This window comes from Trichomycterus rosablanca, chromosome 3, assembly GCF_030014385.1.
Source record: "Trichomycterus rosablanca isolate fTriRos1 chromosome 3, fTriRos1.hap1, whole genome shotgun sequence".
NCBI classification, from domain to species: Eukaryota; Metazoa; Chordata; class Actinopteri; order Siluriformes; family Trichomycteridae; genus Trichomycterus; species Trichomycterus rosablanca.
In genome coordinates this window covers 21,506,874-21,521,538 of record NC_085990.1, presented here as the reverse complement: position 1 = coordinate 21,521,538, position 14,665 = coordinate 21,506,874, and the positions used below count along the sequence as shown (strand labels likewise).

General features: G+C 36.2%; 2 protein-coding genes across 3 annotated transcripts in view; one reads left to right on the top strand and one right to left on the bottom strand.

Annotated features, from left to right (window-relative positions):
* dlgap1b (discs, large (Drosophila) homolog-associated protein 1b) overlaps positions 1-1,019 on the top strand; it is a 209,656-nt gene extending 208,637 nt beyond the window's left edge. The window contains exon 12 of the mRNA XM_062991045.1: positions 269-1,019. Within this exon, the coding sequence (XP_062847115.1) occupies positions 269-475 (207 nt within the window). The 3' untranslated portion in view covers positions 476-1,019. The remainder of the gene's footprint in view (positions 1-268) is intronic.
* Positions 1,020-8,006: 6,987 nt separating this feature from the next.
* tgif1 (TGFB-induced factor homeobox 1) lies at positions 8,007-13,194 on the bottom strand. 2 transcript variants are annotated; one of them, XM_062991975.1, is made up of 3 exons: positions 12,954-13,194; positions 10,813-11,042; positions 8,007-9,594 (listed from the first exon to the last, which is right to left on the bottom strand). In XM_062991975.1, exons 1-3 carry the CDS (start codon positions 12,967-12,969, stop codon positions 9,103-9,105), a joined length of 738 nt encoding a protein of 245 aa, XP_062848045.1. In that variant the 5' UTR covers positions 12,970-13,194; the 3' UTR covers positions 8,007-9,102. The 2 variants fall into 2 exon arrangements, with proteins under 2 accessions (XP_062848045.1, XP_062848044.1); XM_062991974.1 differs by lacking the exon at positions 12,954-13,194 and having other exon boundaries at positions 10,813-11,089.
* Between the last annotated feature and the right edge of the window lie 1,471 nt (positions 13,195-14,665).

The following is a 14,665-nucleotide window of genomic DNA, read 5'->3' as shown; positions in this document are numbered from 1 at the left end:
AGTCGATTTCAACCTGTTCCATTTAAAATACTTTACATATTTCCTTTTTGTTTTAAAAATATTGTATTTCATTGTACACAGAGAACAAAAAAGTACTTACAAAATGTTCCTAATTCATAAATTGTTTAGAGAAAAGGGCCAATGTTTAAGTCATTGAATTTGATTTAAAAAAGGCTAATTGGTTTATTAATGCTGTTTTTAAAAAAGCCTAATTGGTTTATCATTGCTGTTTTATATAAAGCCTAATTGGTTTATCATTGCTGTTTAGGATAGGCGAAATCCTCCACTGGTGCCGCGGAAGCCAGGAAAAGGCCTGCTGGTAAGGGATCGCTCTCTGGAGGGCTCTCAAAGACTGGAGGCACGAAAACGGCTGCTAGCAGCTAAACGTGCTGCTGCCATGCTGCGTCAGAGCTCCGCCACAGAGTGTGCGGACAGCATCGAGATCTACATCCCTGAGGCTCAGACACGATTATGAACATGTTTACAGATGCAAGTTAAAGCCAGTACCTAAAGCTTAAGTAAAACACCACAGCCCACTGAGTGCTCATCTACATACACATACTCAAACGCAACCATATACAAAAGCACTGAATGACAAAAACTAACGCAGGGTATTTATAGCGTCATCACTACTCACTAGAGTCTTTTGCACTGTGGCCCTCTTACTGGACATTCTTCTCCCTAATCCAGCAAGTAAGGATGTAGCTACTTTGTTATTCACCCAAAGATTTGTTTCAAATTGTAGCAGCTATCTTGCTATATTAATATAGTATAATACATACATTTACCATAAAACACAAAAACTTTCAGTATTACTACTTAATTAAAAGGGCAATATTTGTGTTTTCATGCTTTCTCACTGTGAATGGGTGATGCTGTTTTTTTTTATCAAGGACAAAACATATCCTTCATCAGCTTCTTCCATATTTTCTGTCTTTTTTTGGCTGTTGGCCACCTTGCTTTCTAAATTATTTTATGGCATTTTTACCAACCAAGACCAGATTAATTTCATTTGGGAAAGTGAGGTAATAAAAGGATATTTGAACATTTTTTGTTATTGTAGCACCATTTAGTTTAGTTTTAGTGGACTTAGTTTAGTTTTACTGTGTTAGTAATAAAAGCTAAGCGTCATGCTGAACTTTTATGGTTGACATCATGTAAACACCTCTATCTCAAAATTTAACAGTAGTACAATCAGCTCCCAAATTATGGCAGCCTTAGTGAAGATGGATAAAAATACAATGATAACAATAACAATTTTATTGTTAGTATTTTTGGTTAATTACCAGCACTCACTACAGGTTTTTGATTAATTTAGGTCAGTAGTCTGACAAAGCTATGGCAAAAGCTTGTTCATTCACTCAGATGAAATGTATACAATAACATAGGTAATATGGGAGTCAGTATTAATGAAAACATGCTTAAATTCGTCTTTTTATTGAATTTTTGTTTTAGTTTAGTTTTGTTTTAAAAAATAATTCTTGAACTTACTATCTTGAAGATAGTTTCCATCCAAATAATATCCTATCCCGTGTTCTTTTGTCTCACTTCCCTGCGTTTTTTTTCTTTCACACTTATGCATCCTTTTCCTGTTTCTTTCAATTCTGCTTGTTTGACTAAAACAAATGTAAAACACATCTATTTGTACTACAAATTGTACTGCATTCTTTTATACAAATACCTACTCGCCAGTCACCATTGCTTTGCTGTTGCAGCATAAATTGTAAAACAGCAATTAATGTCAATTTAAACAATACTGATTAATATGTACACATCCTACTTATTATTTAGCTGATTTCTTTTTTAACATTTTACTGCTGTATATATGTTTGTATAATATAATCAATAATCCATAAAATCACTATTTTGTACAGTTTAAAGAGGATAATCTAAATTAGAAAGTTCAACCAATTGAAAGCGCCTCAAATCTAAAAAAGAGTTACTAGGTTAATTACATTAATTACATTAAAGAAAGTTCTTTATTTAAGACATTATTGGGGTTCCAAGGGTGGGTGGAAGTTGGGCATTTTGTTAGTGCTACCTACACATTAATTGCATGTTTCACAGTGCTTCCTAATTTGTGTATTTTTATTATCCAAAGGATTTTTTTAAATGAAATGTAGCACAGGTAACACACTAAGACGTCCTGGCCTCACTGGCTGTTTGTTTTTGTTTGTGAGAGTATACGACATTTTAAAAATGTGTTGTGAATTTTCATGTAGACACAGTGGAGGGAGAATATGAAAACAATGCTATTTTTGTATTTATAGTATACAGAATATAATATAGTAAAATTAGTACTAATAATTAACTGTTTAATAGCTAGTGCTGCTCCTGTGTGATTATTTACAAAACTGGACATCTTGGACACACTCGAGAAGCTGAACACACATTTTATATTTATTACAGTTGAAAAATAATACTTTGCACTTGAAACATATAGAGCTACTTTTATCATATTCTAATATATACAATGGTTCACTGTGTATAGCTGCAAATAAATTTTATGTGTATTCCACCCAGCAGACAATATGCAGCTGCCCCATCATACCTGTTTTCTGTATGCTTTCTAATTTGTCACATTATTAACTGTTCTTGTGTTATTTTTGTAGTTGTTATGCATTGTAATAGCCCCCTTTTACTATGATTCATGGTTTTAATATCACACAAAATATGAAGTCTGCCTTAATGTACTACATTATCAGTGATAGACAACATACATACCCTCAGGGGAGACTATCTGGGGTGTGTATGTAGGTGTACTCATTTTATTACAGTGGTCTTTAAATTAAGGAACGCCTTGGTTCTTAGACATTTTACACGCTTAGTCCAACACTCTGGGTACATTTCTGTGTAGCTGTCCCATTTGAATATCAAATTAAATCATTCCTGTAAAAGGCTCCAAATTCTCTTATGTAAAATTATATTTAAATTATCATGACAGTCACTGGTACATAGGTTTAACACTTAATTCTCGCACAACCCCCATTTCTGTAAAATACAAATCAAACAAGTGACAAAACTGAGACAAAACCTATTTATATTTATTTATATGTAAATAATATTTAAAATTTGATGCCTGCACCAAACTAAAAAAAAATAAAAACCAGGTAAAATTAGAGTAAAAGGTTAGAATATTTGTCTAGCATATTTGTTACACAATGTTTTGAAACATATTCCAAGCAGGTGAATTGGTAGCTGGTGAGGGTATTATGATGTACCCTCAGGTATACAAGGTCACTTGTCTTTGCAAGCAATGAGAGTTGTCAAGCAGCTTAAAAACAAAGTTTTTTAGTACAAGTTGGCAAATTACTATCTGCCATACATAATATTGTAAAAACAATCAGGGAATCTAAGTCTGTGTGGAGCAGCGCCAGAAATTACTACTACTATTAAAAGTGCTTGTTCTTTAAGCTCTCAACCTGCACTGTGTGAAAAACTGTCAATCTTCTATGATAAAAATAGCCTCATGGGCAGTGTTGTCAGTTACACCATTGTCATGACCCGCTGTACCTCTGTATTGAGAAATGCATCCAGAAACTCTTATTACTTTTTTTAATATAATGTTGTGTTATGTATGCTTTTCGATGTACAGCACTTTGGTCAACGTAAGTTGTTTTAAGAGTGCTTTATAAATAAAATTTACTTACTTACTTACTTACTATTATGCAAAGAGAAAGCCATACATCAATCCAATATAGAAACTCAGCTGATTTGTGTAGGCCCATGCTTTTTGCAGATAGACCAAAAGACCGTGCAAACATGCTGTGGTCAGATGAGTTCAAGTTTTACCTTGTTTTCGGGGAAATGGATGTTGAGTTTTCTGTGCCTTAGGTGTAAGGGACTATCCAATCAGCAAAAGTCAACATCTGGTATGGGGGTGAAACAATGTCTCATGGAATGGGACATACATATGTATGAAGGTACGTTAGACTCAGAGGCGTACATTGGAATTTTGGAGAGACGCATGCTGCCATCAAGGCAATGTCTTTTCCTGAGAAGTCAATGCCAGGCCTCATTCTGCATGCACTACAACAGCGTGTATTCGTAGATACGTGTGTGTGCTTGACTGGCATGCCTGCAGATAATATCTCTGTCCTATTGAAAATGTATAGAACATCATGAAGTAGAGAATCAGACAACAGACTTCAGAGCAGCTAAAGAATGGGCAAAAATTCCACTTGCAAAACTGCAACAATTAATTGTGCCAGCAACCACAGAAAGCTGAAGTCTGGTATCAAGTCTCATTATTAGGAAAGGTGACAGAACACAGGGGTAAACACACCTGTGCCCCAACCTTTTTAGGAGTGTTACATGCGTCAAATTCTAAATGCATTTATATTTACAAAATGCAATAAAGTTGATCAGTGATATAAAGATTCAAAGAATTAACAAAACACAGATTCTTCTTTTTATTTTTTTTATTTTTTTTACAAAAGATCCCAACTTTTCTGAAAATGGGGTTTGTACTTTATTATAGTACTTAATATAACAGAGTACCAGTAACAAAGCATTCTGTAAGTACAATTAGTGACACAAATACACAAATGTATTTTACATTACAAATTATATTACATAACCAAATATTAACCAAATAGATATTTTGTAATTGCTACTGCACAGTCAATGTTGTGTCTAATTTTTGCTTATTAAAATACTTAAATACCACTTAAATACAGCGATTTAGTATGTGGGATTTTTTTTTTCTATAAATCCGGTCTCTCTACAAAATACTACAATTTTCAAATTCTAACATTTGCATACTGCCTAATTTACATGGTGAATGACTTAATCCCTAAACAGTTCTCTCATATTTCTCACTTAAAAGTAAACCAGTTTAGCAGATCTAATCACTCATTCTATTGCCAAGTCTCACTTTGCAATTCCAGTTCACTCATGTTGAAAAACAGCACACATAATTGTCATTGTTCAATTGTAACATTTAGTGTGGGAATGCTTGTGCACTTCTGGCTAATACATAAATTATGTGGTAAAACAACATACCAGTAAAACAATTATATTGTTAACTAAACGCTAAGTAAATCTTAGCATATTGTAATAAATACTGTATACTTTGTTGTGAAATATTAGAAATAAACTTTCTGACATAACATTACATACACGTCTCTTACAAGTACATGTAAACTGTTGACTTCTACTACGAATACCCTGTTTTTATTCAGTACACATTTTAGTTTTTTATCTGAAAAACAAATGTGGTGACTGAAAAATACACCATATTTTATTGGGAGCGAATAAATAAATGTCATATAAAAACATTTACTGTACATCAGTCCACAAATTTTGTTCACCCTTTATAATTAGCCTAATAAATTCAATAATGTCAATTGCCATAATAATGTGAAACCACATTTTGCCAAAAATAGTAAAACAAACTTGTGCTTTTCATTGTTTTAAACACACTGATTACAATAAAATATAGTATGTAAGCCTTTAGGATAACTTTAATGGTTTTTTAAAATAAATAAACTTGAGTCCAGGGTTTTATTCTTTATACGCTGTTAAAATTAAGGAAACACTTCACAGTATAACACCAGCACCAAAGATATTAGTCTGTCTAGTTATGAAGCATCTATTGTGAATCAGTTTCACCTGCTTTGGTGTAAATGAAAGTGACAACAGGTGCGAGGATACAACACTACGACAAACACCAAAAGACAATTACGCTTTCCTTATTCTTCCTGACTAATTCTTTTCTAGTTTTGTTAGTGTCCTTGTCACTAATGGTAGCATGAGGCGGTACCTAAAGCACATTCAGTTTGCACCGTTAGTCCAGCTTGTCCAGATTGGTACATCCATACGTGCCATTGCAAGAAGGTTTGCTGTGTTTCCCAGTACAGGCTCAAGAGCATGATTTCCAAACACAGGCTGTAAGGAAAAGCTTGACAAGGCCTTAGAAGGTCATCAACACAATAGCAGGACAAGTATTAGCTCCTTTGAGTGAGGAGGAACAGGAAGAGCACTGTCATAGCCCTATTAAATGACCTCCAGTGGGGTACTGGTGTGCATGTTTTTTTACCGAACTGTCAAGACTCAATCAGGACTCAACGTCCTGTAGCAGGACCTGTACTCAGCCCAGCACCGTACAGCTCGATTAGCATTCTCCAGAAAACACCAGAATTGGCAGGTTCAGGGGGTTGCACAAACATATATGTGATACCCAACGTTAGCATCACTGCTGTTAGGTACCAGGATTAACTCCACAGAGCCTCACTCTGACATTTTGCTGATACAGTGGGCCCTGGGGTCCTCCTGGTGCAGGAAAATGCCTGGTGTCATGTGGCCAGAGTGTGTAGGCAGTTCTTTGATGATTAAGGCATTGTTACAATGAACTGGCCCTCACACCCCTCAGGTCTGAATGAAATTCCAAATCTCTGGGCCATTATGTATCAGTGCATCTTTTACCAACAAATCACCACAGACAGTCCAGGAGCTTTCTCTATTTTCTGTTTACACTAATTGTAAACTAGCACTGACTCATTGGGTCAGTCATCCTAAATCTGATAGATATTAAAGAGAAACGCTGGCGATATGCTGCAGTAGCATTTAATTTCAGCATTTCCAGAAACACTGGGCAGTCTAAATCACAGAGCCAGTTTTTCTTTATCTGAATCATAGACACAAACTTTTCATTAAGGAGCACAAAGCCAGTGAATAAAAGTCTTATTCTAAAGTAAAGATCCAATTTGATTCTAAATAAAAATTAGATTCATTATTAATTTATTTTCAACTACTTTCTAATGCAATGTGCCAGGTGCCACTCACTTGACTAAAGACATGAATACACCATGGTCATAATGCCAATCCTTTAAACTCACATCGAGGGGCAACTTAAAGTAGTCAGTCTACTGTCTGTATGATTTGTAGACAGAACAAAAACAGAGAACATAAAGGAAACTTGCACAGACACAAAGAACATTAGAAAATAAATCAAAAGCTAAGTAAACCACTGTTTTAGAAATACAAGGCCCATAAGCTTGACATTCTGAATCATTGAGCTAATTGAGAGCCACTGACATTCTGTATGTAAGCATTGCATGCCAGCATTTCCAGGTAACAAGCAGTATGGGGGTTCCCCAACCCCCCTTCCCCACTTACAAGATTCTATTTGCTCTTTATGAAGTCCTGCAGCAAGTCCTGTAAATTACATCTCCACTTCCATACCTCAGAACTGAAAAATATTCTCGAAGAACTTTTGCAAACCATTGAGAACCTGTATACCAGTATTATAAAAAAAGATTTAAATTGTTTTGGAGGCGGACAGTGGTCCTACTACTTTTTAAGTCATTGATATTAATTTGGGAGATGTTTATGTTACTTTGTTCATCCCCTGTATATAACACTCTACAAAGATGCTTATTCAGAATATAGGCTTTCAGGCTGAGCTTTGTAAAATGTCTAACTGAAAGAGCAGCTGCCTGTCAGAGTGTGAATAAAATATCCAAGGCAAACGTGTCTACTAATCTGCTGTCATTGTGTGTATGCAAGGACACACAGACGCCACTGGCAAGCCATCATTGACGTCTGATGCTAGCCACTGCTAATTAAATGCAGGATTATGCTAATTGGTGCTCTTGTGAGGTTCACACACATACAGACACAGACAGGATGAGAGAGGAATGTCAGCAGGGTTTAGCAATATCCTGCAGAAACATGCTGAAATACAGAGGGCCATGTTTGCTGCGTGAGATGTTAAGGCAGGCCGGTAGTAACTCATATAAATCATGACTTCACAGCACCTGCTTCAAGTAGCTTCTTTTCTAAAACGATTTTAACCTAGCCCATATAAAGCAAACAATACCTTAATTTTAGCTTACCTTTAAACTAAGAACTTTTTAAAATGTATTTTGTATCCCTCTCTTGACTTGCCTCTAATAGTAACATGTTCAAATCAATATCATTATTATTTTAGGATTTACTTTAATGGATCTTTAATGCACTTCAGTCATTTTAACTTCCTAAAAAATGAACAACAACTCCTTCAGTCATTTTGTAGAAAACAAAACTTTATTCAAACACTGTGTGACCCCTGTTTGCCACAAACATTGCACAGTATGAAAGAGGACTCATGTCAGTTAGGCATCATATCTAATTGACTATGATACATGCACATTAAGGTCCCAAAACCACTTGGAATTCATTTTCTCTTCCTCTTTACAGTGACATAAAACTATTTCTTCTTTTATCTGTGGAAAGTGGTCTCTTGATATTGTAAAATCAACAAAAAAATAGCACTTTTCGTACATGTAGTGTTTGTTCCTTAGGATCACTGAGGTGTGAGGAGCTAATAGTAGGTGCTGGAAGTTGGGGACAGTGTAAAGCAGATGGGTCTTTTGGGAGGCAGGCATGTGTGTGTGTCAGGAGGAGGGGCACATTCACTGGCCAGTTCTATACTGAGTGTTCTGAGGAAATCCCAGACTAGAGTTATGCTACATCTGAATATCCCTCAATAATGGAAAATACTAAACATTGCATAAAAAACAAGTCTTTTTTACAATATCAAATATAAAAATCTTAACTACTACACAGTATGACCTGGAACAGTAGTGATTAAAGTTCAGAGAAAGAGTAAGAACAACAAAAATACTTTAAGATACTTGAGATGACCTGCCATATTGTGCAAAAGAATGAGGCAGAATAAACCGCAGAGCCGTTCTCCTAAAATGAGGCAGCACAAAACATTCACAGAGTCGAACTCTGCAAAACTAGAATGAAAACTGGAACTGAAGAAGACACAATCCTATCTTCTAAAAAACTAGGAAATATTTAAGACAATACAGCTTTTGTCTATACATTTTTGGTCCCCTGTGTGCAAAAAAGAAGATATACATATATTTATATACACATACATGAAAATACAAAAAGGTGTGACTGCCAAGGCACCTTAAAATGTGAATTCTACGAACAATTAGATTTCATTAGGCAATAACAGAAATGATCAGGACTTTAGGATTTCATTTCTCCCCCTCAAACACTATCGAGTCATGTCTCTGAACTCCCAGCAAAGTTCACTTTATAGAGGCTGGGGACAGAAGTAAAGTTTTTAAAACTCCTCTATCTATCCACTTGCTCTTTTCAAATTTAAGCAAGAACTTGCTTTGCCTGTAGCTCCATCTCGGCAGCTCGTTTCAGTGCCACATCTACAAGCAGCTGGAAGCCGCTAAAGTCCTGTGCTGTCAGGTCAGGCGGTGTGGGTGGTGGTGTGTTAAACTCTGCTCCCAGCCCTGTGCCTACAGGACAACTAAATATGCCAGTTGCAAGCTCTGTGGAGCCCTCCACTCTCGTACCTGCTGCTGTGATGGTGGTGTGGCAGATGACTGAAGGTCTGGGCAGAGCAGGTGAGGGCGGTGTTTTGGGTGATGAAGCTTTTTTAGGATACAAGGATATGGTGCCTGGGCAAGTAGGTGAAGTGAGCTCATAGTTCTCACGCCTGGGAGAGTGTGAGCTGACACTTAAATCATCAGGGCCCTTGCTAGCACGGCGTGAGATGGTGAACTGGTTTGGGTCTTTTCCATCTTTCCGCAACATCTCGGGCAGGAGCCGTCGACGGGCATTGATGAACCAGTTACAAACCTATCATGAAAAAAGAGAAGGCAATTGGTATTTTACTTTAAACACACAGTTTCAAACCGAAAAGGGTTTAAGATTCATGACAAGATGTATTGCTAGCATTAAACCTGCTAGCATTATATACTGGCCATTTTTTATATATTCAATAAAATAAATGTAGCATTTAAACTTCTCAAAATTAATAAACAAGCTAAACATAATTATACAACAATACATATTTGATGGGACCATCAAGTTTCCTAAATACATGCCTAATGCAAAAAAATCTGTCCCAAATAACTTCCTTATTTTAGTTTCACTAAAGTTAAAAAAAGATTTACTGGAGTTACATGTGACTAACTGTAGGCACTTTTTTCATTAAAAAAAAGCAGAGCTGGCAGACTTAAACAGCAGAGTGTTTCCACATGACAGCACACTGAATTAGGTCATTAAGCATTTTGATGAACACTGCTTTCTGAAACCACCTTAGTAATGGTTTAGCTTTAAAGATGACTGTTACCCTTGTTGTGCCTGAAGTGTGGAGTTTTAATAATACAAATGGGTCAGCACTTTTCACTATGTGAACAAGGGGTGAGCAAAGAGACTTACTCAAATGCAAATGTTACAGTTAAAGCAGCTGTAAATTACATGTATGGGCACTTTTTTTTGTGAAATAGTGTTCTGAAATAGTGTATATATATATATAAGCAGCCACAGAAAATTGCTTCTCTCAGATTGTAAAGATACCCTTTCACTACAGTCATAAACTTAAGAAGCTACCCACTATGGAAACATAGTATGTCTCTGACCTCAGTCTTCACTATGTTAATGTGTATTGTGTCTCACTATTGTTTAGCAGACAGCTGGCTGAGTTTGGGGGAATTCCTGACTCTCTCCTCTCTGTGGGGCAAAGATGTGTAGATCTGCCTACACATCAGTCACAGTTTAAATAGCTATCCTTTTCTTACTTTGTCATGCTTCTCCTTTCCCTTGGGTCATATAATAGTTGGTTTCCTTGTACATATAATTTTAATAAAAATAAAAAGGCTGGTGAAGCATGAATGCAGATTACTAATCAACAAAACTAAAACCACCAAAATTCTCTACTTACTGAACACTTAAGCTATGTTCTATTTTAAGCTGAGGGCCAGAAGGAAAGCAACAATCTGTCATTCATTAAAGTGTGTAGACTAAACTCTACCCAGACTCAGTGCTATGTATGGCTTGGACTAAGCAATTTACCTGTAGTGTTGAAAGATGAGTCTGTTTCGAGAGCAGTGCTTTCTCTTGTTCTGAAGGATAAGCATTATAGCGGTGTTCATACAGCCAATCTCTTAGGATTTGAACTGATTCTTTAGGAAGGTTGCCTCTTCGTTTCCTCTTAACTGAAGCTCCTCGACTGGATGACAGATCCAAAGGGACATCCATGCTATCATCGTCTTCTGTCTCGCTGCCAGAAACAGCCAACATTCCTACATACCATAAAGAGACAAGACCCAGCATTAAATTTAATAATGATTCAAACATATGGTGTTTTAAACATGTTTACTTGTAAGACATTGTTAACAGTGTCTACATGTAGAATAAAGTTTTAATGCACAAGACAATGAGTACTGCTGTAGTAACTGCTGTTTAAGTGTTTGAGAGGGACAAAGACTACCAGCCATCAACTCCCCCTGCTCCAGGTCTCCCCTCCCCCATAGTCTTACACACACACACATACTCCCTCCAAAATTACCTAATCTTAATGGTGCACAAGAGGACCTGTATATCCTCTTGCATGTTTATGAGCATGTGTAGCAGCCGATGTGTCAGATCCTTGCTGTCATGTCTGGCCATGTGGTGAAGGGAAGTAGGTAACAACAAAAACCTCTGGAGTGCACTGTACTGTTTTAAGAACAAGTAACACAATCTAAAATACACATACATTCAAATTTATTTTAAAACTATAGTGCAATAGTTATTCAGTAAGAATGTAATATTTAGCTTTATTTACTCAGCAGAGTATACAAACACTTTTAAAACAGGATGTTGTTTTGCTACTTTGATTCATCACAAACAAACCAAAATATTTAGTCTAATCAAACTGTTTGGTTCAAGTTAGCATAAATATTTATATATTGTAGTACATACGTACATAGATTGATATCACAGCATTTTGTGTTACTTAAATATATACTGACTCAAAACCTTACAAGTAAGATTATTCTAAGCGTTACACATTGTTTCAGTAGTTGTTTTTATCATCTGCAACAATCTAGTTTTTCCAGAACCCTCAACCCCCCCATACTAATTCAATTGTTTTGCTACACACTGATTTTCACAGTGTAACCTAATGCAAGTACACAAATCTAAAAAAAAAAATGCAATTTACAGAATAACAAACTGTAGCCTAAATATTTTCGTTTTCGTTTAGGCACAGTTAGAAACGTTTACATTCAATTATACTTTGGCCCCGAATACAACAAAGTAAGATAAACATATTTTCTTGGTATTTGACAAGCTTTACCAAAGTTTGCAAAGAAAGTTGAGCTTGACTTGAACTCAGTCACTGCAGTAGGGGGAGGGAGGACCTGTTGCAAATCTTCCCTGAACAAAAGAATGCCTTCCTTACACACTTCTAACAAGCTTTTTATTTAGTTTTCTAGTCGTAAAAACTTTAATAACGTATATTCACTGTAAATCATCGTGTTTTGTTACACTTTATATAATTATTCGCCAACTTTAGCTTAAATACGACGTTACAAAGCGGGAATAGAAAGAACTATTGTGAGTGTAACACGAGGTCGAGGACGCGAAAGCGTAGCCTGAGGGAGCAAACCAAACTTCATAAAGGAGCTCAGGAATTAAAGCCATACTGTTTCCCATTTTACATAAAACATAATTACAAATACTTTGTAAATAACGTTTAATACGTTAATCTAAATCTAACAGATGTACTGCTTTTGAACAAATTACAGATGGGAAAACTTGGAAACACTGTTACATCGTGGCGCTACTCAAACAGGCAAATCTCTTTTTCCATGCATTCAAAGCGCGTGGTTTCAAATTCGGCACAAAAGTAATATTAAATTTAACCGAAACTCAAAATGCTTAAATATATCAAATTCCTGTTAATATCTAAGCATTCGTTTTAAAAAATAAATATACATGGCATTATTTGAAGACACGTTTATTAAAATCCCAGAAACGGGTCAGTCTGACAGAGCGCCAGCACTTGCAGTGAGAAAAACGGGGCTGTTTTGTCTGAAACGGAAACAATAGCGGACACGAGGCGGTAAGGAAAAAAGCCCAACGCTTTATCATTAGACAACTTTAATTACATTACGTGCACCCAAACGGTACAGCCTCTTCTCCAAGGACGATACATACAAGATACATACCCTTTTTAGTTTTCATATCCGTTTGAAAAATCCCCTGGCGTCCTGTCGTGGCGTTCTGTCGAATTGATTCCCAGTCGAGCTTTCACCGCGTTAAATCCTCAAAATATTTAGTCCTCAATGTCAGAACAATCTCACGATGTGTTTCTCAGTTGATGAATCGTTAAACAGCGCTTTCAGGTGTGTGATTGGCAACACATCGTTGTGTACCTAGGACAGGCTGTTGAAGCTCCTGCACTCTCATTCAGTGAGTGTGTGTTTGATCATCAAACTGGGTGACAGCTATCTTTGACAGCTGTGTGACTCAACCCTCAAGATCCGCCCACTGAAGCAGAAATCTGACATCAGAGCAAAAAAGCAAGCAAGACCAAACAAGCACTACTGGTTTTGCGTTTTAACTACATTCTTATAAAACAGTTAAACTATAACGCTGTCACAATTTTTGTATACGTTACGTAATTTAAAGTGTTTGCTCCTGCCATGTGCGTGTGAGCGCATTTTCGTTTAAAGAGCGGTTTGCGACAGGAAGCCGAGATGCTGGAATTAGAGCGGGAATTAAATCGATTTCCAGAGGCCTATCTATTGATCGGTTACCCAGATTATATGAGCAGTAGCATAACTGTCTTTAACTCAAGGCATTACGTTCTGGAATACATTGGAATGAAACAGTTTGCATATCCTGAGAAAAAAACTAACCCATTTAACAAAATGCCTGGGGGGTAATTAATATGTATGCTTAACTGATGTTCTGTAGATAACTTTCCATTGTGAAATATAACTGCTAATTTTACAATCGTTTATGTTTAAGTTACACTGGTATGTGGATGGATTTAAAACGGTCCCCTCAACTAATGATAAAAAGTAGAACATAATTGAATACCTAACACATAAGTATTATTTATTAAGGATTATTTAAGAGGTTGGACACCATGTAAAAGTGAAAGTAGGACTTAAGGAAGTTTGTCTTTTGATCCCTCAGATTAAACCACATGGTCTCAGAAATACTTGAAAATGTCAATAAACACAATTTATTGCTTTACTTACAATTGCAAATTAGGACTCTACTATGCAAAGCAGAAGCCTTACCACCACCGACACGTCTGGGGGTCAAGCTACCCTGAGACAGACTTGATGCAAAATGGAAACCGCTGTGGTCTGACAAATTTAAAATTGTTTTTGGAAAAAATTTACATCGAAAAAGACCACCCCGATTGTGACCAATGCAATGTTCAAAAGCCACTGTCTGTCATTGTATGGAATTGTTTGTACACCAATAGAATGGGTGACTTGAACATCTGTAAAAACACAATTTATGCTGAGAAATACATATGCATTTTGGATAAATGACAATGCTAAGACATTCTGCGTGTGTTATAGCTGTGTGGCTTTAAAATAAGGAAGTGCACATGATAGACAGCCTGCTTGCAGTACTCTACAAACTCTCCAGTATTAAGTTGTGCCTGTCCAAACATTGTAGGCATCAGTTCAGAAAAAGTAAATTTACAAAAATCAAGTTGATGAAGTTAAACATTGGAGATTGCCTCTTTATGCTGACCTGTAAAAAACAAATAACTGCTTTCTGTTTTAATTAGCATTTTACTTATTGTTTTGAGGTTTTTGGAATTGCGGCTCTACTTTATAGATACACAGTTCTATGTCAATAAGATTATTTAGCTAACAATATTGATATGTTTCAGTTTTGTTTTTGTGATTTG